At 51.5% G+C, this 27,237-nt stretch overlaps 2 protein-coding genes across 2 annotated transcripts in view; one reads left to right on the top strand and one right to left on the bottom strand.

Moving 5' to 3' along the window:
• The window catches only part of LOC112061285 (C-type lectin domain family 4 member F-like), a 269,396-nt gene that overhangs the window by 239,812 nt on the left and 2,347 nt on the right, over window positions 1-27,237 (bottom strand). The window lies entirely within an intron of this gene.
• Window positions 2,334-26,184, top strand: LOC135984036 (C-type lectin domain family 4 member F-like). Its single transcript, XM_065598410.1, has 7 exons — window positions 2,334-2,729; window positions 4,804-4,920; window positions 14,992-15,099; window positions 17,758-17,892; window positions 18,667-18,818; window positions 24,713-24,831; window positions 25,735-26,184. Exons 1-7 carry the CDS (start codon window positions 2,669-2,671, stop codon window positions 25,895-25,897), a joined length of 855 nt encoding a protein of 284 aa, XP_065454482.1. The 5' UTR covers window positions 2,334-2,668; the 3' UTR covers window positions 25,898-26,184.

Here is a 27,237-nt window from a genome sequence, read left to right as displayed (position 1 = left end):
TCCCCGCCGGCCCGGCTGACCCGGCTCCCGGCTGACCCAGCTCCCCGCCGGCCTGGCTGACCGGCTCCCCGCGGGCCCGGCTGACCGGCTCCCCGCGGGCCCGGCTCCCCGCCGGCCCAGCTGACCCGGCTCCCCGCCGGCCCGGCTGACCCGGCTCCCGGCTGACCCAGCTCCCCGCCGGCCTGGCTGACCGGCTCCCCGCGGGCCCGGCTGACCGGCTCCCCGCGGGCCCGGCTCCCCGCCGGCCCGGCACCCCGCGGGCCCGGCTGACCCGGCTCCCCGCCGGCCCGGCTCCCCGCGGGCCCGGCTGACCCGGCTCCCCGCCGGCCCGGCTGACCCGGCTCCCCGCGGGCCCGGCTGACCCGGCTCCCCGGCTGACCGGCTCCCCGCGGGCCCGGCTGACCCGGCTCCCCCGGCTCCCCGCCGGCCCGGCTGACCTCCCGATTTTCCCGGACATGCCCGGCTTTTGGGGATTTCCCCCCGGACGGGGATTTGAGCCCCCAAAAGAAGGACATGTCCGTGAAAATCCGGACGTATGGTAACCCTAAGCTGAGGGATCTTATTGTCAGGTCCCTAGAGGCCACTTCTCAGGGGGAACCCTGCCTGCAAGCCTCGGACTCACCAGATCCACACAGCCAGTCCTGCCCTTGCCTTGGCTGGCTCCAGACTGACTCAAGAAATGGCTTCTCCCCTTTCCTGCGCTCCCTGGGAGGGGCATGTCACTCCCTGAGTCTGCCTTGGCTGCCGCTCCTACCAGAGACAGTGCGCCTCTCCCTGAACTACCAGCAGACAGAGCCCCAGGAATCTAGGTCATCTCTTTGGGGGTTAAACGGGTCTCAAGACTAACAGACACCCATCTCCTCGCTGTTCAGTGAGATGGGGATTCAGGAGCCTGTTACCCAGGTGGTTCAGGAACTGGGATGCAGCCGTCACAGCAGACACAGCTCTTGGTCCCGCATGGATCAGCCACCAAGCCCCCAGGGCTGTCTCTAGCTCCCATGTTTGTAACCTTTCCCCCTGAGCTCTGACCAGCTCAGCTCTCGGTGTCTGTGCAGAAGCTCCAAGGCTGCTTGTCCTGCCTGGAAACTTCCTGTACGACCCCAGAGATGGCTACTGAGGCCGTGTCTATGCTACAACGTTATGTCGGCGTTCAGCCACCAACGTTTGTGTATCACTGGGAATATGCCCACTTGGCTGCTTGTACCAGTGCTGCTCATACTCACCAGGGGTGCTTGTGTAACACGCTAACCTTTGATTCCACATGTTCCCCCTCTCGTCCCATGTTACCGCCGGGTTCTGTCTCTTTGGACAGCAGAACTCCCACCTGTGGCTGGTCACACACAGGAAAATATGCAGATTTGGACAGTTGTGGATGCCCATAGGATAGGGCCGGCCTTTGGGGCCAGCGATGTGGGTGACTGCCCAGGGTGCCACGATTGGGGGGCGTGGTCAAGAGGCAAGGGGCAGGACACAGGCCTGGCCCCACACTACCCCCAGCCTGCCCTTCACCGTGCTTTAGCGGGATGACGCTGGAGGCCCCACAACACAAGTGGGTCCAGGACACAGAGCAGAACTGCCACGGCTGGGGCGGAGCTGGGGGTAGCCCAGGAGGGGAGAGGGCACAGGCTTCCCCAGGCCCAGCCCCTCCGCTGCATGACCTCCGGCAGCCAACCGCATGCGCGGTGCTCGGGGATGTGCCTTTACGCTCTCACCAGAGCCCCACCTGCAAGAGGGGGCCATAAAAGGCTGGGCATAGGGGGCTGGAACAATGTGAATAGTGGGGTACTGAGAGCCACTGAACCGAACTGTAACCCCTGCATGTGATGGAAACCGCTTCCAGCCAGGGGGTGCGGCAGCCCCCCTAGATGCACCACCTATGACCAGGCGCTGCCGACAGAGCGCTGTCTTCTTCTTCCCTCACGCCTCCTTCCCCCATCCAACTGCCTCTCCCCTCCACTCCCTTCCCCCTCACCCTACTTCCTCTATCCGCCCGTCTCTCCCCTCCACTCCTCCCCGTCCTTCCCCATCCGCTCATCTTTCCCCTTCCCCTTCTTCCCTCATCCAACTGCCTCTCCCCTACACTCCCTCCTCCTCCTTCCCCAAACAACCGCCTCTCCCCTCCCCCTCTTTCCCCATTCATCTCTCCCTCCCCTCCCACTCCCTCCACCTCTCTCCTTCCCCTCCTTCCCCTCCTTCCCCATCAGTCCGTGTCTCCCCTCCCCTCTCTCCCCTTCCTACCCCAACCAATCACCTCTCCCCTGAACCACTCCCCTCACGCTCCTTCCCCCATCCACCCGTCTCTCCCCTCCACTCCCTCCCCTTCTTTCCCCATCTGCCCGCCTCCCCACTCCCCTCCCTCCCTCTCTCCCTCCTTCCCCATCTACCCACCTTCCCAATCCCCTCCCTCTCCTTCCCCCATCCAACCACATCTCCCCTCCGCTCCTCCCCCGCCCCCAACTTCCCCCATCTAACCGCCTCTCGACTCCCTTCCCCGCCCCATCCTTCCCCCTCTGACCGCCTCTCCCCTACACCCCACCCCCATCCTTCCTCCCTCACCTCCCTGCCCCTCCGCCAGGGCTGCTGTCAGAGGGAGACTCTAACCCAGCAGGCTGCTGAAAGGACCCACAGGCCAGTGATCAGGGGCTCGGCTCAGTGCGAAGGCAGGACAATGGCGGATGAGGATATCTATGAGAACATGGAGGTGACGGAAGCTGCTCCCCAGCCCAAAGGTAAGCACAAGAGGCTGCACCGGACCCTGGACTCCCCCTGTGCTTTCCTTGGCTTTCCCCAGGGCTCGGGGTGGGGGGAAGGGAACCTGTTCCTCCAAGGACAAGGAGCAAATGGAGCTGGAAGTTCTGAGATAAGGACCAGGCTGTTTTCCTAAAGCTCCCAGCACCAGGGGCCCCTCTCAGTGCTTTGCTGGGTGACCGGGCAACCAAATGGCAGATGAAATTCAATGTTGATAAAGGCAAAGTGATGCACCTTGGAAAACATAATCCCAACTATACCTATAACATGATGGGATCTGAATTAGCTGTTTCCACTCAAGAGAGGGATCTTGGAGTCATTGTGGAGAGTTCTCTGAAAACATCCACTCAATGTGCAGTGACAGTCAAAAAAGAATGTTGTGAATCATTAGGAAAGGGACTGATAATAAGACACAAAATATCATATTGCCTCTATATAAATCCACGGTACACCCACACCTTGAATACTGCGGGCAGATGTGGTCCCCCCATCCCAAAAAAGATATATTGGAATTGGAAATAAATAGGCAGCCAGTTTAAAACAAACAATGCACACTCAACCTGTGGAACTCCTTGTCAAAGGATGTTGTGAAGGCCAAGATTATAACAGGTTCAAAAAAGACCTAGATAAGTTCATGGCCAATAGGTCCATCATTGGCTGTTAGCCAGGATGGGAGGGATGGTGTCCATAGCCTGTGATTGCCAGAAGCTGGGAATGGGCGACAGGGGCTGGATCATTTGATGATTCCCTGTTCTGTTCATTCCCTCTGGGGCACCTGGCACTGGCCACTCTCAGCAGACAGGACACTGGGCTGGATGGACCTTTGGTCTGACCCAGTCTGGCCGTTCTTATGTTTGGTTGGGCAGGTGTCAGCTGAACCAGGGCCTGCTCTGGGGATTGTTTATCCCCTTTGGTTTCAGTGCAATCCAGATGCCGTGCGCCAGCTGTTCTGGTTTCAAGCACATGAAAGATGTCCAGGAAGGGTCAGGAGACAGGCAGGGAGATGGGGCTGACGGAAGTGGAGGGTGCGGGTGAGGATGTGAGGTTCAGTAGGCAGCTGCAGCTACGCACCGAGCTCAGCTAGGCTCTCTGCAGCGGCAAAGGAAAACACAAGGGAAAATGTAGTTTGCGTTGGGTGACAGAGAAGCTCCTCCCAGAATCTGTTTCAGGAAAGGATGAGAACTGTAAACTCAGTACATTCGTGAGAGGCAGCTTCATCCTTTGGTTAGCGTGAGAAAAGTCACTTCTGCAATGTAAGGGGATTATCTGGGCATCTGAGTGTTGTCTGCTGGTTCCCATGGGGGAGTGGCGCTAGCTAATGGCTGAGGCCCAGATCAGATAGGGAGGGGGTGTGGCTGGCTGAGACTTTCAGGGAGAGGAGAATCTGACAGTCTTACGTCTCCAAGCAGCTGCCGTTCACCTTGGAGAGACCAAATCCACACCACACAGAGCACACTTACTTCTGTCTACACATCGATCCTGGCTCGAATGCAGCTCTAGTCTTCTCCCTTTAATGTGCAGGGGAGACACAGTCTTCTGGCTTTGCCCTGTGAGTCGCCCCTTGGCTGCCTTGCAGTGAGGAGCCCAGCATCCTGGGGATGGGTTATTAGACAGGGATGCTGGAGAAAGGCCCTTCTGAGCCCTCTGCTGCTGTCAGCCCCACTTTTCTCCTCATTTCATTGCCTCATTGTTTTGATATTTCATAAGATGTTTCAGGTTCCTGTTCTCATTTAAAAATACTCCTTTGGGCCTGGACTTCACAAGCCCTAAACGTCCCTCTCAAGAAATGCTTAGGCAGGGGGAAAGTCCTGCTCCCAGATCTCTCTCACAGGATGCCTGCCTGGCACTAGAGTCACTCCTGATTTAGGGAGGGTCGCTTTTCACATTCGAGTTCAGGTCGGTTCTGACCTTATTTGGCCTGATTCCGCTGTTGCTGTTAACCACAGTCAGGGAATAGGAGGCTGAGCAGTTATTGGATTTGGGGGATGGAGTTTCCTCGGTCAGTGGCATTTGAACTGTAACTTTCCATGGATACGTTTCTTCTTCTCCTTCAAGGAAATCCTCCCAAGATACCGGCCCCTTGGCGGCCCAGGGCGAGGGGCATCGTCACTGCTGTCCTTCTCCTCCTGAGTCTGGCCCTGGCCACGTCCTTCCTGGCTGTGACGCTTCTATGTAAGTTCAACTGCAGCTCCAAGCCCAACGTTTGCCAACTTCCATACAGGCCAGCTAGCTCGACTGGGGTGGGGGCACCCCCACACTTCAGCAGAATATTGACCGTGTTTCCAGTCTGTCCCTCCAAATAAATCTCCTACTTCAGGGAGTTCGAATGGAGTTGTAAGATCTTGCCCTGCTGGTTTGATACTAGCACAAACTTTCTAAGTCTAACGATGGTCCATCACGGGAAGTTTTTAAGGACAGGTTAGACAACCACCTGTCAGGGATGGTCTGGGTGAACTTCATCCTGCCTGAGCATCACCTCAGTCACTTCAGATCACACGTGGCAGCCCCACATGCTCAACCTGCGCTCTGAGGGTCATGCTGGGTCCTTTCCTGACCACCTATCACCAGCATGAGCCTCAGCCCCAGGTCTCCTCATGGCACAATGGAAATGCCCTACGGAGAGACCGGATGGTCCAGTGGTTCGGGCGCTTGTCTGGAGGCTCAGACTGCTGGGTTTAATTCCCTGCTCTGCCAAACAGTCCCTGCCCTGGAGCCAGCAAACAGCTGAAAACAGGGGAGTTGGAGTGTAGAGCTCTTGGAGGAGAGGGGAGACAAGCCCCTGTTCCTTAGGGGCAGTAAGTGGCACAGACGACTGGTGCCTCCCCATGCTGGGGGGCCACAGTCTAAAGGGGAGGACACATGACCGCTCCACGTGTATCCTCTGCTCAAAGACCCCCGTGCCCAGCCCAGCGCCACTATGCACTCCCAGGCCCACCAGAGTTACCTGCGGGGGGCTCTGTCCTTCTACCCCTGCGCCTCCCCCCTCCCCCAGCACATTCGGCCGCTCTCCCTGGCAGCCGGGCCCGGTGGGGAGCAGGAGGGAGCCGCGTCTCATGCAGCTGAAGCCGGTCGCTCCAGGTCACTGCTCTGTGCAGGGCAGCAGCTGCCTGAGAGAGTCTGGCTGGGGGCGCGGCACTGGGTCACCCCCACCAGGGCCCGCTGCTGGGGACAGGGGCCGAGTCAGCCGGAAACGTGCCGGGGGGAGATGGGACTCAAGCTTGCTCGACCCCTGTCCCTGGTAGCCTGGCCTGGACGGGGTAGCCCCCGCCACCTCCCCAACCAGGCTCTCTCAGGCAGCCCTGCGCTGCACAGAGCAGAGACCCTGAGCGGCCGACATGAGAAGTGGCTGGTCCTGTCCCTTCGACTGCCTGCCCGGCCCCGGCTGCTGCAGCAGGAGAAGGACAGAGCCTCTCTTCCTCCTTCCCCACCCCCGACATGCCAAGCAGAAATCGGGCTGGGGGGGGGGCGCTTCACCCTGAAACACCCCCTATGCGTCGCCTCCGGCCAGTGCGTTCTTGAGAGTTTGCTTGCTGGTTTGTTGTGTTCAGTTTGCAGAGGGTGGTACGGGCAGTGCGCTGAGAGATGCAGAGTCTATGATCACATCAGATCGGGGTGGGGCTTCCCTGTTTAGGGGGCCTATAAAGGTAGCCAAGCCGTGGCAAAGAAGCCAGCAAACAATTGGAAACAGGGGAGTTAGAGTGCGAGATTGTAAGGAGAGTTTGGGGGAGGGGCGGTGGCGTTCTGTTTTTGTGTTGTGTGGGGTTTTCTTTCTCCTTAACAGGCGCTTAGGCGGGAAGGGTGTGACAGACACAGAGGCAGCAGTGATAGTGACCCAAGCAATGGAAGAGACAGTGAAGATTACCAGATGTGGAAGCTGCGGGATGTACATGATCCTGGAGCACGTACCTGAAAAGAGGTGGTTTGCATGAATTGCCACCTGAGAGAGCTGATGGATGAGAAGAGCCGAGATTTGTAGATGTAGGTGGAAACTATGGTTGAGTTTTGAAGGGTATTCGAGCAGATGATGGAGGGAAGGCGAGAGGATGGTGAAGGGAAAACTCAAGACTGGCAGACCAAAGCTGGACTAGAGAACTCGGAAGGTAGACTGCTGGGTGAGTAAAGTGGCCAGTGGAAACATGATGATGAGAACCGGGTAGAGGAAAAGATCAGCTAGTGAAAGAGAACTAGAGCTCAGGAATTGGTTTGCTGAGTTGGAAAATGAAGAAGGTTTGCAGCAGGGAGTAGCAGAAGGTGGGAGGGCCTGAAAGAAGAGAAGAGCAGCTAGTCCTACAAGAAGAGGGGAAGAGTCAATGTACATACCCAGAGTTCGGAGCCCCAGGAGGACAGAGGATGACTTGCAGTAGATCGCAAGGAAGAAGAAAAGACAAGAGGACTTGCATGCAGAAGGAACGGGAGGAAGGCCGGAGAATGGCATCAACCCCAGGAAGAAGCAGGTCTACGTGATTGGTGACTCCTTACTAAGAAGAATGGACAGGCCTGGGACCAGAGCTGATCCAGAGAACAGAAGGGTGAGCTGTCTGCTGGGAGCTAAGTTATGGGATGTGGACCTGAGGCTGAAGAGGATCCTAATGTAACCAAATGTTACAGGGACAACAGAAACATGGTGGAATAGTAGCCAGGACTGGAGTACGGACAATGAAGAGTATGTGCTGTTCAGGAAAGACAGAAATGAAAGTAAAGGTGGTGCAGTAGCACTGTCTATTGATGTGAGCAGAGTCAGAATGGGCTCTACCCTGACATCTGGTGGTGAGCTGTGGAGAAGGCCTTCAGGGGCTGATCTCGTTTGTATTGGGACACCTGCCCTGCCTAGCATGATGGGACTGCTTGCCCAAATGGTCACTTTGGCTGCTGTGGGATCCCCAGTCTCTTTGTTATTGGGTCAGGAGTAATGAAGTGTTGTTATGCTGGTGAATCAAGGACAGTAGACCTTTTATGACGGAGGGACTCGCCCTCAACCAAGTAGCACTCCCAAGGCAAGGTACATGGGAACCAAAACCCAGTGCATGGAGAGAGGGTGGGGCCAGGTGTTTGTACCTGGTAGGATGAGTCCTGTCTGAGGGCCCTAAACAGCACTTTGTCTCCTCTGTCCATGGTGTAATAACAGAGCTAATTTTGACTCCATCTGGAGTCTTGACATATGCTGCAGAGCTGAATTCACTGATACCTAGATCTCAGCATTAGATCTACTTTGGGCTAGTGGTGCACCAGCTCTGAGGCTCCCCTACTAACAGCTGAAGTTACTAAGAGCTGAAATCACTGAGAGTTGTGTTAAGTAGTGGGGGGGCCTGAAGACATATTGGTGAGCGGGTAGCCGGATGGCTAGTGGAGAGGAGCGGCTAGCAGGACACCTGGCAGAGAGGAGTGGACCATGGTGAAAACTACAGCAGAACCCCACCGAGAGGTGTGGCAATCGGTTGTCGGCATGAGCAGCGGAGCACGTAAGGTGCCCCCCCATATGTTGACCTGAATTTGATGGGATAGTTTTTATGGCTTGCCACTGATTGCATCCGACCAGAAGATTTATAGTTCTTATCCAATTCAGACTACAGAGTTCTAAAACTCAGAGAGTTCTGTTTTGGGAGAGGATTCTCGGGGTGCTTGGCAAGAACACATACACTGAGGACAATACCAAATTGGTAAAATCTTTATTGCCATTAACAGAATAATAAGGAATGCAATGAAACTTATAACTGCAAAATAGTAAAAGTATTCCAAAACTCCTGGTGGTAACATTTCTATTATAAGTACCTTAACCTAACATACTCACACCCTTCCTTGAGAACCCAGTAATAGGAGGTGAAGGACCAGCCTCACTCCTGGCATGCCTGATTACACGATGGTGCTGGCTTCCCCCATGGTTAGGAATGTTGAGTGGTTATACTACACTGCACAAGCTGAGCTGATAGTGTGACAGAAGATAGAATAGATACATAGAAGAAGACAAGAACTAACTCCAAAGCAGCTACAAGAAGAAAGTTTAAGAAAAGAACTAACTAAGAAGCTCCCCCAAGAACTCGCTTAGAAGGTATTTTATAGGATCCTGACCTATGTAATTCAGGCCCAACCTACTATACCCAAATCTTGTTTCCGTACCCTAAGAAATTTATGGGGACCCTTCTCCTATAGGTTAGTGGGTTATGACACTTACTTTCTAAATAGATTAATAAGTATTATCTCACTCCAAAACTGCCAACCTAGGCTATCATGATGACCTCGAGTTATGGTGTACCCTGCAGTTACCAACCAGTTGTAGAAGCCGGATAAAACTAATTCTACTTTTTGCTATACAGCAGATCTTCCAGATCTTACAGGCCGATAGGCTTCTTCCATTTCAGCAAAACGTATTATTAGGAAACACGTGCCTCAACACATCCTAGATTCCCAGGAATTAATACTGATAAAATATAAGAATAAAATGGATTAATTTCAACAAAAGAAACATTAATTCATACGGCTGGGTGGACTAGTAGGGTATAACAGCTAGCAAAATAATCCTATGGGTTACACAGCTAGCGGAGAGGAGCAGCTAACAGGACGGCTGGCGGAGAGGAGTGGCCCGCGGTGAAGACTGCAGCAGAACCCCACGGAGAGGCGTGGCAATCAGCCATCGACACAAGCAGCAGAGCATGTAGGTGGCCCCCATACCTCCCCCCCTTCCACCCAGACTGGGAGGTAAACTCTGCAGATGAACTTCTGAACTCTGGGGGGGCTGCACTGACCAAGGACAGAAACTGTGGGTGTGGGAGGGGTGACTTTGGGGTTGCTGGACTCAAGAACCACTCTGGGGCTGCACTGACCAAGGACAAAAACTGTGGGTGGGGTGACTTTGGGGTTGCTGGATTCAAGAACCAAAGGGAAAAGGACACGGCCCCATCTGCTTGGGGGTGGGTCTTCTAGTTTATGGTTTGTGTTTATGAACCCTAGTTGTGGTGTTTTCATGCTGAGTTGTTTACCTCATGTTATTAAAGATTTTTGCTCCACCGACTCTGTGCTTGCGAGAGGGGAAGTATTTCCTCTTTGAGGCGCCCAGAGGTGTGTGCGTAATTTCCTAGGTCACTGGGTAGGGGTTCGAGCCGGTTTTGCATTGTATTGTTGAAAGGGAACCCCTATGTACTGAACCCGGCCCTTGCTGCTGTCAACTCGGCCTGGCAGAAGGGTTACATTAATGATGAGATAGACTGACAGTAAAGAAATTAGAAGTGCTGGAATGGATAAATCAGAGACTGTTTGGGCCAAAATCACTTTGGGGAAGAAAGCTACCACAGGCTCCCCTGAGATAGTGCTTGGGGTCTGCTACAGACCCCCAGGATCCTATGCGGATATGGATAGAGACCTCCAGAATACCTTTAATGAAATATATACTCCTGGGAGCTGTGTGATTATGGGAGACTTTAATTTCCCAAGTATAGATCGGAGAACAAGTGCTAATCAGAATGGTAGGGCCCTACACTTTGCTGGGTGTGAGAGCTGACAGATTTCTTCACCAGATAGTCACCAAACCAAGAAGAGGTGATGCCATTTTAGATTGAGTGTTGGTGAGTAGGGAGGACCTCCAGAGAAAAGCTGGTTGTAGGGGACAAACTTAGTTTGCGTGATCATAAGCTAATTCAGTGTTAACTAAATGGAAGGATAAACAAAACTAAGTCTGCAACCAGGGGCCTTGATTTCAAAATGGGAAACTTTACAATATTAAGGCAATTAACTAGGGGAATGGACTGAGATGAAGCACTCAAGGATCTGAAAGTGGGGGAGGCTTGGAATTACTTTAAGTCAAAGTTGCAGAAGCTCTCTGAAGCCTGCATCCCAAGCAAGGGGAAAAACTTCCTAGGGAAGGGTTGCAGACCAGGATGGATGAACAAGCGTCTCACACAGGTGATTAAGAGAAAGCAGAAATCCTACTAAGAATGGAAGATGGGATGGATCACCAAGGAAAGCTACCTCTTGGAGATCAGAAAGTGCAGGGAAAAGTGACAACTTCCAAGAGCCAAGCAGAGCTGGACCTTGCAAAGGGAATTAAAACCAACAGTAAATGGTTCTATAGCCATATAAAAAAATAGGGACTGCCCAACACGGAGGATGTGTTGGAGATTGAAGATAATCTAGGCATGGGCAAATGCCAAAATAAATACTTTGCCTCCGTTTTTAATAAATGGAATGAGGAGTTAGGGGTTGTGGCAGGCTGGCTAAAGGGAACGAGGATATGGAAGTAGAAATTACCACATCTGAGGTGGAAATCAAACTCGAACAGCTTAATAGGCCCAAACTGGGGGGCCTGGATAATCTCCATCTGAGAATATTAAAGGAACTGGCATGTGACATTGCAAGCCCACCAGCATGGATTTTTAGTGAATCCATAAACTCAGGGGTCAGACCCAGTGACTGGAGAATTGCTGATGGAGTTCCTATTTTTTAGAAACAGGAAAGAAGTGAGCCAGGAAACTACAGACGTTTTAGTTTGACCTCAATTGTATGCTCGGTCTTTGAACAAATTTGGAAGTAGAAAGTAGTTAGGGCAGGGGCGGGCAAACTACAGCCCGCGGGCTGTATCTGTCCCCTCAGGGCTTTGGATCCGGCCCGCGGTATTACCCCACATGGTGCCGCAGGCCTCGTGCCGCTCCGGGAAGCTGCCGGCACCACGTCCCTGCAGCCCCCGGGCCGGGGGGGTCAGAGAGCTCCGTGTGTTGCTCTTGTCTGTGGGTACCTCCCCCGAAGCTCCCATTGGCCAGGAACAGGGAACCGCAGCCAAAGGGAGCTTCGGGGGAGGTACCCACAGGCAAGAGCACTACACGGAGCTCTCTGCCCCCCCTTCCCCGGGGGCCGCAGGAACATGGTGCCGTCCGCCTCCCAGAGCGGCACGGGGCCGGGGCCATGGCAGGCAGGAAGGGAGCCTGCCTTGGCCCCAGTGCACGCCATTGCCACCCCGGAGTTGCTCCAGGTAAGTGGTACTGGGCCGAAGCCCGAACCCCTCCTGCACCCCGCACCTCAACCCCCTGCCCTGAGCCCCCTGCTGCACTCTGCGCCCCTCCTGCACCCAACTGCCTGCCCTGAGCCCCCTGCCACACCCCTCCCGCATCTCAACCCCCTGCCCTGAGCCCCCTGCCGCACCCCTCCTGCATCTCAACCCCCTGCCCCGGCCCTGCAAGCAATTTCCCCACCCAGATGTGGCCCTCGGGCCAAAATGTTTGCCCACCCCTGAGTTAGGGGCATAGAGGTTAACAGTAAATGGGATAAAATACAACACAGTTTTACAAAAGGTACATCTTGCAAGACCAACCTTCTCTTTCTTTGAGAAGGTAACTGATTTTTTTAGACAATGGAAATGGAGCAGATCTCATCTGTCTGGATTTCAGGACATTTGATACAGTTCCACATGGGAAATTATGAGTCAAATTGGAGAAGATGGGGGTTAATATTGCTGTTAATCCCTACGTGCATGACCTTGCATTTTGCACTACTGAATTTCATCCCATTTCTACTACTCCAGGATTCAAGGTCGTCCAGCTCTACTCGTATGATATTCCGGTCCTCCTGCACGCTGGCAATACCTCCCAACTCTGTGTCATCTGCAGATTTCATTAGCGCACTCACCTTTTTGTGCCAAGGTCTTTAATGAAAACGTTAAATCAGATTTATCCCAAGGCCGATCCCTGAGGAACTCCACTAGTAACCTCCCTCCAGCCTGACAGTTCACCTTTGAGCATGACCCGTTGTAGTCTTCCATTTAACTGGGTCCTTATCCACCTTTCAATGGGGTCGGGAAGGAATTTCCCCCCAAATCAGATTGGCAGAGACCCTGAGGTTTATTTCCTCTGCAGCCTGGGGCACGGGTCACTTGCAGGTTTGAACTAGTGTAAATGGTGGATTCTCTGTAACTTGAAGTCTTTCAATCAGTAACTCAACCAGAGGTTATGGGCCTGTTACAGGAGTGGGTGGGTGAGGTTCTGTGGCCTGCAGGAGGTCAGATTATGATCATGATGGTCCTTTCTGGCTGTAAGGTCTATGAGACCTGTCTCTGCCTCAGTTCTCCATCTGTAAAACGGGGGGAGGAGACTTCCCTATTTCACAGGGGTGTCATGCGATATTAAATAATATATTAAAGCCTGTGAGGTGCTCTGATACTGCAGTGAAAGGAGCCAGAGGCGTACGACGGATCGCGGGAAAGGTTCTGCAGACAGCACTTATTTCACAAGTCTGTTGATGATGCACAAGCTGGAAGAGAAGCTGCTCCCTGGGGCATCGCTGGGTTGGCCCTGCAGTGCTAAGGGAAGTGAAGGCTGATTTTTAGGGACAGATGCTCTGCAGGTGTCAATCGAAGTAGCTCCTCTGAAGTCAGATTGACACCATCTGAGCAGCTGGCCAATAGTCCTGCAAGCCCAGATCCTCAGAGGCATTTGGGCTCCTGGTTTCCACTGGAATCACTGGGAGTTTGGGGCCTGAACACCTTTAAGGGTCTAGGCCTACAGTTAGCAGACAGGTCCCCTGAGACACACCAGCGGAGCTGTCAGGATTGTTAATAAGCACTTGGATGGCCACAGGGCCCAGAAGCTGCACCCAGGTCCTGCTTTTCATAGCGCTAGGGGCTGCACAAACACACAGGAAAATGAGGTTGTCAAGGCTGGATCCCCACTTTGAACTTTAGGGTACAAATGTAGGGGCCTGCATGAAAACTTCTAAGCTTAACTACCAGCTTAGCTCTGGTTCGGCTGCCACCATTTCAAGGGATTCCCTTCCTGGGAAACCTTGAAAAAACCTTCACCAGATCCCTGGTGAAAACAAATCCAAACCCCTTGGATCTTAAAACAAGGGGAAATTAACCATTCCCCTCCTTCCTCCCACCAACTCCTGGTGAATCAGTTCCAACCCCCCTGGGATCTACAACAGGGAGAAATTAACCATCCCCCCTCCTTCCTCCCACCAACTCCTGGTGAATCAAGATCCAAACCCCTTTGGATCTAAAACAAGGAAAAATCAATCAGGTTCTTAAAAAGAAGGTTTTTAATTAAAGAAAAAGGTAAAAATCATCTCTGTAAAATCAGTATGGAAATTAACCTTACAGGGTAATCAAACTTAAAGAGCTCAGAGGACCCCCCTCTAGTCTCAGGTTCAAAGTACAGCAAACAAAGATAAACACTCTAGTAAAAGGTACATTTACAAGTTGAGAAAACAAAGGAAAACTAACACGCCTTGCCTGGCTATTTACTTACAAGTTTGAAATAGGAGAGACTTGTTTAGAAAGATGTGGAGAACCTGGATTGATGTCTGGTCCCTCTCAGTCCCGAGAACGAACACACTCCCAAACAAAGAACACAAACAAAAGCCTTCCCCCCCCCCCAAGATTTGAAAGTATCTTGTCCCCTTATTGGTCCTTTAGGTCAGATGCCAGTCAGGTTACCTGAGCTTCTTAACCCTTTACAGGGAAAAGGATTTTGGAGTCTCTGGCCAGGAGGGGTTTTATAGTACTGTACACAGGACAGCTATTACCCTTCCCTTTATAGTTATGACAGAGGTCATAGAATCACAGAACCATCGGGTGAGAAGGGACCGCAGGGGCATTCAGTCTAACCCCTGCCAAGATGCAGGATATGTTGTGTCTGACCCATCCCAGACAGACGGCTCCAGCCTCCTTTTGAAAACCGCCAGTGAAGGAGCTTCCACACCCCCCCGAGGCGTCGGTTCCATCCAGGGCTGGCTCCAGGCACCAGCTTGTCAAGCAGGTGCTTGGGGCGGCCACTCCGGAGAGGGGCGGCACGTCCAGCTAATTGGCGGCAATTCGGCAGACGGTCCCTCGCTCCGGCTTGGAGCGAAGGACCTCCCGCCGAATTGCCGCTGCAGATCGCGATGGCAATTCTTTTTTTTTTTTTTTTTTGGCTGCTTGGGGCGGCCAAAACCCTGGAGCCAGCCCTGGTTCCATCGTCCTGCTGGTCTGATAGTGAGGAAGCTTTTCCTGAGATTTAATCCCAATCTGCTCTGCTGGAGTTTGTAGCTCCTTGCTCCAAAGAGCTGACGCCCTACGTTAAGACGGTGTAACATACACCAGGAGAGAGCCCCGAACGGGGCCTTGGCTTTGCCTGTGTCTCTCCTCGGAAGGGAAGATTTCCAAGATTAAAATAATAGAAGTCATAGAGAACAGGCTCGCACTCGGAGCATATTCCTTCTCTGGGCGTGGCTGGTCTCCAGCCGCAGTTCAGTTCGGTCGTTGACCTGCAGACATGTGATTTCTAGATCTCCGGGCACAGAGCAAGCTGCAAGCAGTTGAAGAAGCGGTGCAGAAACTCCAAGTCTCTCTGCGGCCTGACAACACCTCGGACGCGTCAGCAAAGGGATCGGACAGTAAGTCGCAGGACGAGGGTCTTAGGCATCAGGGTCGGCTCCCCTCCCTTGGCCTGGAAGCTGAGCACTCTCCGGCCTATAGGGATGGTGGGTGCCTGGCATCCTCCTACTCCCCTCCATAGACGTCCCTGCCAGGTGGTCCCGGCCCCCGTCTAATGAGCTGCTGCTCTGCCCATTCCTCTGCCAACAGAGGCTCTGTTCCCAGGGACGGACGGCTACTCCAGGTTCCCTCCTAGCTCCCTTCCTGGCAGTGGCAGGCTGGCTGCAGCCGCCCCACGCTCCTAAGCAGGGTGACTAGTGGTGACATCTTCTGTCCTTTCCCTGTTGCTCCCTTCGCTCCAGAGTTTTCACCATGGCCCTGTATTGTCAGGATTGCATTCGCGGGACAGACGGATGCAGCTCATGAGACATACAGGGCCGAGTTCAGACCCTGGTGTAAGCAGGACGTCAGTGGAGCTGCACTCGTGGGTCTCAATTCCTCTCCCGCCACCATCCCTGAGCCCCTCCTATGCAGCTCCAATAATTTGGGTTACAGCCACAGTCCCATTGCTGGAGACAGAGCGCCCCCTTGTGGCCACGTCTCACAACGCTCTGTCTGTCTGGCCCAGGGCTCCACATACAAACTGGTCTATGGATCAGGTTATTCAGCGTCCAATCAGAAGATGGGCCTGAACTAAACCCCGGCACAGAAGACGTCAGAAAGCTGGGCTGTTCAAAATCCCGGCCTGGAGCCCAGCGCCATGGCTCGGGTCATAGAATCATAGAATCATAGAATATCAGGGTTGGAAGGGACCTCAAGAGGTTATCTAGTCCAACCCCCTGCTCAAAACAGGACCAATCCCCAGCTAAATCATCCCAGCCAGGGCTTTGTCAAGCTGGGCCTTAAAAACCTCCAAGGAAGGAGACTCCACCACCTCCCTAGGTAACGCATTCCAGTGTTTCACCACCCTCCTAGTGAAATAGTTTTTCTTGATATCCAACCTGGACCTCCCCCACTGCAACTTGAGACCATTGCTCCTTGTTCTGTCATCTGCCACCACTGAGAACAGTCGAGCTCCATCCTCTTTGGAACCCCCCTTCAGGTAGTTGAAGGCTGCTATCAAATCCCCCCTCATTCTTCTCTTCTGGAGACTAAACAATCCCAGTTCCCTCAGCCTCTCCTCATAAGTCATGTGCCCCAGACCCCTAATCATTTTTGTTGCCCTCCGCTTGACTCTTTCCAATTTTTCCACATCCTTTTTGTAGTGTGGGGACCAAAACTGGACACAGTATTCCAGATGAGGCCTCACCAATGTCGAATAAAGGGGAACGATCACGTTCCCATGGATGTTCATAGATTCATAGATTCTAGGACTGGAAGGGACCTCGAGAGGTCATCGAGTCCAGTCCCCTGCCCTCATGGCAGGACCAAATAATGTCTAGACCATCCCTGATAGACATTTATCTAACCTACTCTTAAATATCTCCAGAGATGGAGATTCCACAACCTCCAGTGTTTAACCACCCTGACAGTTAGGAACTTTTTCCTAATGTCCAACCTAAACCTCCCTTACTGCAGTTTAAGCCCATTGCTTCTTTTTCTATCCTTAGAGGCTAAGGTGAACAAGTTTTCTCCCACCTCCTTATGACACCCTTTTAGATACCTGAAAACTGCTATCATGTCCCCTCTCAGTCTTCTCTTTTCCAAACTAAACAAACCCAATTCTTTCAGCCTTCCTTCATAGGTCATGTTCTCAAGACCTTTAATCATTCTTGTTGCTCTTCTCTGGACCCTTTCCAATTTCTCCACATCTTTCTTGAAGTGCAGTGCCCAGAACTGGACACAATACTCCAGTTGAGGCCTAACCAGAGCAGAGTAGAGCGGAAGAATGACTTCTCATGTCTTGCTCACAACACATCTGTTAATACATCCCAGAATCACGTTTGCTTTTTTTGCAACAGCATCACACTGTTGACTCATATTTAGCTTGTGGTGCACCCCTAGATCCCTTTCTGCCATACTCCTTCCTAGACAGTCTCTTCCCATTCTGTATGTGTGAAACTGATTGTTCCTTCCTAAGTGGAGCACTTTGCATTTGTCTTTGTTAAACTTCATCCTGTTTACCTCAGACCATTTCTCCAATTTATCCAGATCATTTTGAATTATGACCCTGTCCTCCAAAGCAGTTGCAATCCCTCCCAGTTTGGTATCATCCGCAAACTTAATAAGCGTACTTTCTATGCCAATATCTAAGTTGTTGATGAAGATATTGAACAGAGCCGGTCCCAAAACAGATCTCTTGCAGCCTCAGCTCTGCCACATGCTGCAGGTGACCCACTCACAGCTCACAAGATGGGAGCGATTGGGAAGAGGTGGCTGGGGAGATTTGGGGGGACAGGGCTAGAATTCAGGAGAGCTGGGGTCACTTCTCAGCTCCACTGCAAACTTCCTGTGTGATCTTGGGCACATCTCCCTGCACCTCAGTTCCCCAGCAGGAAAATCATCCTTTATTTCTCCCACCTAGAGTCTATTTTGACTGTGAGCTGTTTAGAGCAGGGACTGTCCCCTCCTGTCTGTACAGCGCCTGGCACAGAGGGGCCTGCAGGTGCTGCTCTACTACACGTGCTGATAATCAAGTGTTCTGCATCTCCACTGAAGTCGCTGTGACTTTCCTTTAGGTCTGCAGCTATTGGATGAAGCGCAGGCAGGAGTCCGGATGCTGAAAGCCCAGCTGGGTAATGTCAGTGCAGCGTATGGAGAAATCCAGATCCGTTCGGACGGTGCAGCACGAGGAGCAGTGCAAGATGGCTGCAGTAAGTACTAGCTGCAGTGCTGGCTGGTGTCGTTTCTTCTGGTGCTGAGGATAAACGGAGGATTTCAGGCTCCAAGGCTGACAGCGCAGCGCCTTTCACCAGCACCGAGTTCTCGTCCATTAAACATCACCGGTGGCTGCACCTGGGCCCACACCGTGGTGATCAGTGCGGAGTTAAATTACACCCTGGGCCTCGTTAGCCTAATGGGAGCACCCAGCTACCAGCTCTTCTTAGATGCTCCAAACCCGTCAGCTCACAGGCAAAAAGTGATACTGGCATTTCAGCGTATGGGGCGTTACTTTCAGAACCATCACTGAGCCAGCGCCCCCGGCAGGGTGTTGGGGGAGGTGCCAAAGTGCAAAAGACCCAAGATCTTCACCAAACAGGGAAAATTGTTGATACAGAACCAGGGGGATGTTCCACCTTGGGCAGCTACATTCCCCCTCCTGAATTCCCCCTGCCAGCTCAGCTGAACAGTGAGTCTCCCCTTTCCCATTACAGCCGTGCTGCTCTGTACTGGGACCAGCGCCCATGGTCCAGACAAGATGCAGCTGCATTTCAGTGCTCTGGGAGTGACCCCGTCATGTCTGCTTTCTGCAGCGTTCTTCGGGATCCATCATGTGGCCACAAAAGCTACTTATTGTGATTCTGGAGAATCAGGATTCAGAAGCTCCCTGGGCTTGGGGGCAGCTAAAGGGAAGGGGAAACCCTGAGCTCCCTGCGTGTGTCCCTGTGACTTTAGCCTGGGCGTCTCACCTCAGTCTCTGCTCCTAGGTGACGTGCTGACAAAGCTCCCCAGGGGCTGGAGGTTTTACGGTGGGAACTTCTATTACTTTTCACACAAAAAAAAGTCGTGGGACAAGGCCGAGCAGTTCTGTGTGTCTCAGGACTCGCACCTGATCTCTGTCCCCTCCCAGGCAGAACAGGTGAGTGCAGGAACCTCCTAGGGGCTTGGACAATGGGTCAGTGCCTTGTTTCATACCAGAAGGAGGTGGAAGGGGGCAGCTGAGGTTCCAATTCTGCGACTTACCTTGTGGCAAACTATCGGAAAGGAGGCGAAGCCTTAGTACCAGACTCAGGGCATTCACCCATCAGTTTAAAAGCAGAGATGGGCAAAGGAACAGTGCGAGGATCTGGACTTCCCAGAGTCTGGGGTGCCGGGGGAGGGGGATTTGGGGTCAGGCTCATTTCTGATTTTCCCTACTTCCAATGTAGCATTTCCTGCAAACCCAATGACCTTTCCCAGTGGGGACCCGCTTTGATCCCTCTCCCCAGGCCTGAGCTCCTGCTGGACAATCTAGAAGCCTGTATCTGGAAGGCTTGTGTGCAAGGGGCCATGCACCTCATAGACTCATAGACTTTAAAGTCAGAAGGGACCATTATGATCATCTAGTCTGACCTCCTGCACAACGCAGGCCACAGAATCTCACCCACCCACTCCTGTAACAAACCCCTAACCTATGCCTGAATTATTGAAGTCCTCAAATCGTGGTTTAAAGACCTCAAGGTGCAGAGAATCCTCCAGCAAGTGACCCGTGCCCCACGCTGCAGAGGAAGGCAAAAAACCTCCAGGGTGTCTGCCAATCTTCCTTCCTGACACCAAATATGGAGATCAGTTAAACTCTGAGCATGTGGGCAAGACTCACCAGCCAGCACCCAGGAAAGAATTCTTTGTAGTAACTCACATCCCACCCCATCTAACATCCCATCACAGACCATTTGGCATATTTACCTGCTAATAATCAAAGATCAATTAATTGCCAAAATTAGGCTATCCCATCATACCATCCCCTCCATAAACTTATCAAGCTTGGTCTTGAAGCCAGATATGTCTTTTGCCCCCACTACTCTCCTTGGAAGGCTGTTCCCGAACTTCACTCCTCTAATGGTTAGAAACCTTCATCTAATTTCAAGTCTAAACTTCCTAATATGTCCAGTTTATATCCATTTGTTCTTGTGTCCACATTGGTACTAAGCTTAAATAATTCCTCTCCCTCCCTGATATTTATCCCTCTGATATATTTATAAAGAGCAATCATATCTCCCCTCAGCCTTCTTTTGGTTAGGCTAAACAAGCCAAACTCTTTGAGTGTCCTTTCATAATTCAGGTTTTCCATTCCTCGGATCATCCTAGTAGCCCTTCTCTGTACCTGTTCCAGTTTGAATTCATCCTTCTTAAACATGGTAGACCAGAACTGCACACAATATTCCAGATGAGGTCTCACCAGTGCCTTGTATAACGGTACTAACACCTCCTTATCTTTACTGGAAATACCTCGCCTGATACATCCCAAGACCGCATTAGCTTTTTTAACGGCCATATCACATTGGCGGCTCATAGTCATCCTGTGATCAACCAATACTCCGAGGTCCTTCTCCTCCTCTGTTACTTCCAACTGATGTGTCCCCAATTTATAACCAAAATTCTTGTTATTAATCCCTAAATGCATAACCTTGCACTTTTCACTATTAAATTTCATCCTATTACTATTAATCCAGTTTACAAGGTCATCCAGATCTTCCTGTATGATATCCCGGTCCTTCTCTGTATTAGCAATACCTCCCAGCTTTGTGTGATCTGCAAACTTTATTAGCACATTCCCACTTTTTGTGCCAAGGTCAGTAATAAAAAGATTAAATAAGATTGGTCCCAAAACCGATCCCTGAGGAACTCCACTAGTAACCTCCCTTCAGCCTGACAGTTCACCTTTCAGTATGACCCATTGTAGTCTCCCCTTTAACCAACTCCTTATCCACCTTTCAATTTTCATATTGATCCCCATCTTTTCCAATTTAGCTAATAATTCCGCATGTGGAACCATATCAAATGCCTTACTGAAATCGAGGTAAATTAGATCCACTGCGTTTCCTTTGTCTAAAAAATCTGTTACCTTCTCAAAGAAGGAGGTCGGGTTGGTTTGGCACGATCTACCTTTTGTAAAACAATGTTGTATTTTGTCCCAATTACCATTGACCTCAATGTCCTTAGCTACTTTCTCCTTCAATTTTTTCCAAGACCTTGCATACTACAGATGTCAAACTAACAGGCCTGTAGTTACCCGGATCACTTTTTTTTACTTTCTTAAAAATAGGAATTATGTTAGCAATTCTCCAGTTGTACGGTACAATCCCTGAGTTTACTGATTCACTAAAAATTCTTGCTAAGGGCTTGCAACAATTTCATGTGCCAGTTCCTTTAATATTCTTGGATGAAGATTATCTGGGCCCCCCGATTTAGTCCCATTAAGCTGTTGGAGTTTGGCTTCTACCTCGGATGTGGTAATAGCTACCTCCATAGCCTCATTCCCATTTGTCATCCTACCATTATCCCTAAGCTCCTCATTAGCCTCATTAAAGCCTGAGGCAAAGTATTTGTTTAGATATTGGGCCATGCCTAGATTATCCTTAACCTCCACTCCATCCTCAGTGTTTAGCGGTCCCACTTCTTCCTTCTTCTTATTTATATGGCTATAGAACCTTTTACTATTGGTTTTAATTCCCTTTGCAAGGTTCAACTCTACATGGCTTTTGGCCTTTCTCACTTTATCCCTACATGTTCTGACCTCAATAAGGTAGCTTTCCTTGCTAATCCCTCCCATCTTCCACTCCTTGTAGGCTCTCTGCTTTTTCTTAATCACTTCTCTGGGATGCTTACTCATCCAGCTTGGTCTACAACTCCTGCCTATGAATTTTTTCCCCTTTCTTGGGATGCAGGCTTCTGATAGTTTCTGCAACTTTGACTTGAAGTAATTCCAGGCCTCCTCCGCTTTTAGAGCCACAAGTTCTTCAGTCCAATCCACTTCCCTAACTAATTTCCTTAATTCTTTAAACTTAGCCCTTTTAAAATCAAAAACCCTAGTCCCAGATCTATTTTTGTTTATCCTTCCATCTAGTTTGAACTGAATTAGCTCATGGTCACTCGAACCAAGGTTGTCCCCTACAGCCATTTCTTCTATGAGGTCCTCACTACTCACCAAAACCAAATCTAAAATGGCATCCCCTCTTATTGGTTCAGCAACTACTTGGTGAAGAAATCCATCAGCTATAGCATCCAGGAAAATCTGAGCCCTATTATTATTACTAGCACTTGTCCTCCAGTCTATAGCTGGGAAGTTAAAGTTTCCCATGATCACACAATTCCCATTAGTGTTTACTTCATTAAAAACATTAAAGAGGTCTCCATCCATATCCAAATCGGATCCCGGCGGTCTGTGGCACACCCCAAGCACTATCTCAGGGGAGGCTCTAGTCGCTTTCTTTCCCAATGTGATTTTTGCCCAGGCAGACTCTGTCTTATCCATTCCATCCCTTCTTATTTCTTTACAGTCTACCTCATCATTGATATACAATGCTACTCCACCACCTTTGCCTTTATTTCTGTCTTTCCTAAACAGCACACATCCTTCAATACCTGTACCCCAGTCATGACTACTATTCCACCATGTTTCCGTTATCCCTATAATATCTGGTTTCACTTCCTGCACCAATAGCTCTAGTTCCTCCGTTTTGTTACCTAGGTTCCTCGCATTAGTGTACAAATATCTTCATTTTTGCCGTTTGGCTTCACTGACATTCTTAACCCGATTAGGCACAGGCATTCTACCACCAGTATCACCTATTAGACTGGCATCTTCACTACCCTTCCTCCTTACGTCCGTTCTCATACCCACGGCTGTATCTTTTCTTACTTTGTTTTCTTCCTTCTCAATGTTAAATTCCGGCATGGAGATTACCTGGACATCTCCCAACCATCTCCCCCAAATTCCTAGTTTAAAGCTCTCTTAATCAGTTGTGCCAGCCTCCATTCTAGAAACCTATTTCCGTCCTTACTCAGGTGAAGTCCATCCCAAGAGAACAGTCCTCTGTCCATGAATGCTTCCCAGTGGCCATACATCCCAAAGCCCTCCTTATAGCAGCACTGCCTGAGCCCTCTGTTGATTGCCATAATCTTGTCACACCTTTGTTGCCCTTCTCTAGGAACAGGCAGAATCCCACTGAAGATCACCTGAGCCTCGATTTCCTTAAGCGTCTTCCCCAACCTGGCATAGTCTCCCTTGGTACGTTCCAGCGAAAATCTAGCCATATCATTTGTTCCCACATGAAGGACAATCAGCGGATTCTTTCCCTCTCCCGTTAGGATCCTTTTCAGCCTCAGGTCCACATCCCATATCTTAGCACCCGGCAGACAGCTCACCCTTCTGTTCTCTGGATCAGCTCTAGTTACAGGCCTGTCTATTCTTCTCAGTAAGGAGTCCCCAATCACATAGACCTGCCTTTTCCTGGTGATGGTGCGATTTTCCGATCTATCCCCTGTTCCCTCTGGCTGCAAGTCCTCTCGATTTCTATTGTCCCTTGCAATCCTCCGCAATCCATCCCGTATCCTCCTGGGACTCATAGTTGGTGTTATCTCCATGGACTCTTCCCCTCTTCCTATAGGATTAGCTGCTTTTCTCTTCTTCCTTGCCCTCTCACCTTCAGCGACCACCTGCTCTGCCCCTTCCTCATTTTCCAACTCAGCAAACCTGTTCCTGATCTCTATTTCTCCTTCACTAGCCCGTCTTTTCCTCTGCCTGGTTCTCTTAGTCACATGCTCCCACTGTCCACTTTCCTCACCCAGCAGTCTCCCCTCAGAATTCTGTGGTCCTGTTTCCATCTGCAAGTCTGAGCTTTTCTCTTCAGCCTCCTCATGTCTTTGCTCCATCAGCCGCTCGAACCCCCTTCTAAACTCAACCAGAGTTTCCACCTGCATCTCCAATCCTCGGAACTTTTCTTCCATCAGCTCTACCAGGCGGCACTTCATGCAGACGAAACTCTTTTCAGATACCCCCTCCAGGATCACGTACATGCCGCAGCTTCCACATCCAGTCATCTTCATTGTGTCTTCCACTGCTGCCTCTCTATCGGTCATAGCCTTCCCACCTAAAACCTGTTAGTCCGGGAAACACAAACCAAACCCCCAACACCCACAGCAAAACAAACCCCCAACGGGCACCAAAACACGGCAGAACACCACCCACTCCCTTCACTAGCCTGTGTATTCCTCTGCCTAGCTCTCTTAGTCTCCCCCGCAACCTCCCCTTGCAAACTCCCACTGAAACTCCCCTGTTTACAGCTCTGTTTGCTGGCTTCTGTGCCGCTGCAGATGTCTATGCCACTGCCTGACTGGCTGGCTACCTTTATAGGACCCCTAAGCCGATAAGCCCCGCCCCCTAATCAGGGCTCAGCTTCTCTCCCAGCACACAGCCCCTACCAGCCTCCACACATATAAAACTACAAAATACAATACACAGAATACAAAACCCTTCTCCTCCAACAGAACTCCCACTGACACTCCCCTGAAACTCTCCACTCTCCCCACATACCCACTGTAGCCCTCACCCCAGGCCTCTGGGGCACTTTCAGAGGAGGAAAATCCCACCCTCCGGCAGGGCTAGACTTTGCACCCAGTTCTCTGCTCCGACCTGTGCCTCCTCCAAGGGCAGGGCGCTGGTGTGAACTCTGAGGTGCCCGTCAGTCACTGCCAAAGCCCAGCGCTGAGCGGCTGTGGGGGGAGTGTTCTGAGACAGGTCGCTGCTGGTAGCCCCAGGCAGATACAGATGCAGACACAGACACAGAGATGCTCCAGGACTCCCTCTGGGTCTCCCAGCTAGTCACTGTCAGCGTTGGGGGCAGGACACCATGTCTCCCGCTGCCCAGTGCCCAGCTCACACCACCAGACGCCCTTTCCTCTCCCCCCAAATCTGTCCAGCCCAGGCAGCTGCGGCTGCATCCTGCAGCCTCTCTTGGGTGACCTGGACATGCTGCAAACTCTGTTGTGCAGGAGTTTCTCTCCAGGGAGACCCAGGGAAAAGCTCACTGGATTGGACTCACTGACCTGGAGACAGAAGGCAGCTGGCGCTGGGTGGATGGCACAGAATACAGAGAAGACGCAAGCAGGGGGTGAGTAAAGCTTGAGAGAAGTGATTATTTATTACACGTTTGCTCACAAGCTCCTTCGGGCAGCGTCTGTATGGCCCCCTGGTGTCTATGCAGCACCCGGCACAGCGGGCCCGATCCTGAGGGAGGCCCCCGGGCACTGCCACAACAGCAATGAATCCTCTCAGGAATTTCTGTTAATGCCCCTTTGTTTAGAGCAGGAGCCTAAACACGGAGCGTGTGTTCAGTGCCACTGAGACCCAGGGCCAGAGCCTCCACTGGGGTAACTCGACATTGACTTGAATGAACCACAGGGATTTACACCAGCTGAGGATCTGGCCCCAAGTCAACTCAGTACAGACAGGTGAGTCTGGAGTGAGCGGCAGGTTCACGCTCTCCTTGGGATTGCACTGCGCTCTCCCCTCTGTCAGGCTGGGGAAGGGGAGGCTGTGGGGCGGGGGCATGGCCGGAGCCAGCTGCAGTCGGTGCAGTGACCTCAGTGAGCTGTGGACGAGGCCCATAAGCAGGACCCTGGAGAAGTTAATGACTGACCCCGGCTGCCCTCTCTTCCCGTTCCTGCGTTCCCATCTCGGGGGTGCCTGGGACGTGCTGTGCCACGTGCTTTGGTTCTGGGCACTGAGATCGGGGTTGCTGCTGTCAGCATTTGGAGCCACAGACTGACTTGGGCTCTTTGCTGGCCTGTCAGGCGCAGGGCAGTTGCTACCCCCAGCCGTCAGAAGCCCTTCGTTACCATGGCCACAAGAGCTGTAGAGAACTCTGAGGGGTGGCTGGGGGGGGGGTGGATCGATTCACCGCGTCATTGCTGGGTGTCTTGGTCCCTGCCAACCACAGAGTCCACAGAGCAGAACTGAGCTCAGGAATTGGCTGTGGTTTTCCTCTAAGACAAAAAACCTCTTTGATCTGTAGGTTCTGGGCGCCGAATGAGCCAAACAATTACGAGCTGGAGACAGATGGTGGAGAGGACTGTGTTCATACCGATCCAAGATTTCAGAATTTGTGGAATGATGCCAAGTGCAGTCTGCTTTTCAGGTGGATTTGTAAGCAGGCCAATGCACCGGCTGGGCTGTGACATGCAGGTCCCAGCACCTCAGAAAGCGCCTTAATTTCCAAGCTAGAATATTTCCCAGCCACCTGCCAATGAGGAGCCCTGTGCACTGGAGGGGGGCGCATGGGATGTGCATCGCAGGGACGCTTTGTCTTGGTGTGATATTTCTGGCTGTAGCAGAGACAGCTGCCTTATGCCGCTCAGTGTGCCTGGCTCTGTAATTTGTATGTTTCCAGGTCTGTCACTGAATAAAGTCCTTGGATCATGGAGTTATTGTTTCACAATCACCCAATAAATAATGATTTGCTTGACTTCTGGTAGTCAGACCAGTTCATGATGACAACAGCACCTCCTTTATCAGCCTCTTTGATTATAATGTCAGGGTTGTTTTTGAGGCTGTGGATGGCATTGCGTTCTGCATGACTGAGGTTATGAGGCAAGTGATGTGGTTTTTCCACAATTTCTGTCTGTGCATGTCGGCGGAAGCATTCTATGTATAGATCCAGACTGTCATTTTGACCCTCAGGAGTCTACCAGAAGGAGGCTGCCAGACAACTCTCCAATACCAAATTCTACAGGCCACTTTCTTCAGATCCCACTGAGGAATATACTAAGAAACTGCCCCATCTACTCAGGACACTCCCTACACTAACACAGGAACAAATCAACATACCCTTAGAGCCCCGGCCAGGGTTATTCTATCTACTACCCAAGATCCACAATCCTGGAAATCCTGGATGCCCCATCATCTCTGGAATTGGCACTCTCACTGAAGGAGTATCCGGATATGTGGACTCTCTACTCAGACTCTATGCCACCAGCACTCCCAGCTATCTCTGTGACACCACTGATTTCCTGAGAAAACTACAATGCATTGGTGACCTCCCAGAAAACACCATCCTAGCCACCATGGATGTGGAGGCTCTCTACACAAACATCCCACACACAGATGGAATACAAGCTGTCAGGAACAGTATCCCTGATGATGACACAGCACAACTTGTTGCTGAGCTCTGTGACTTTATCCTCACGCACAATTATTTCAAATTTGGTGACAATATATACCTCCAGACCAGTGGCACCGCTATGGGCACCCGTATGGCTCCACAATATGCCAACATTTTTATGGCTGACCTGGAACAACGCTTCCTCAGCTCTCGTCCACTCATGCCCCTTCTCTACCTACGCTATATTGATGACATCTTCATCATCTGGACCCATGGGAAGGAGACTCTGGAAGAATTCCACCATGATTTCAAGAGCTTCCACCCCACCATCAACCTCAGCCTGGACCAATCTACACGGGAGGTCCACTTCCTAGACACCACACTACAAATAAGCGATGGTCATGTTAACACCACCCA

This window comes from Chrysemys picta, chromosome 5 (genome assembly GCF_011386835.1).
Source record: "Chrysemys picta bellii isolate R12L10 chromosome 5, ASM1138683v2, whole genome shotgun sequence".
Lineage (NCBI taxonomy): Eukaryota > Metazoa > Chordata > Testudines > Emydidae > Chrysemys > Chrysemys picta.
Note: the sequence above shows the minus strand (reverse complement) of the source record. Positions and strands in the feature narration are given on the sequence as shown.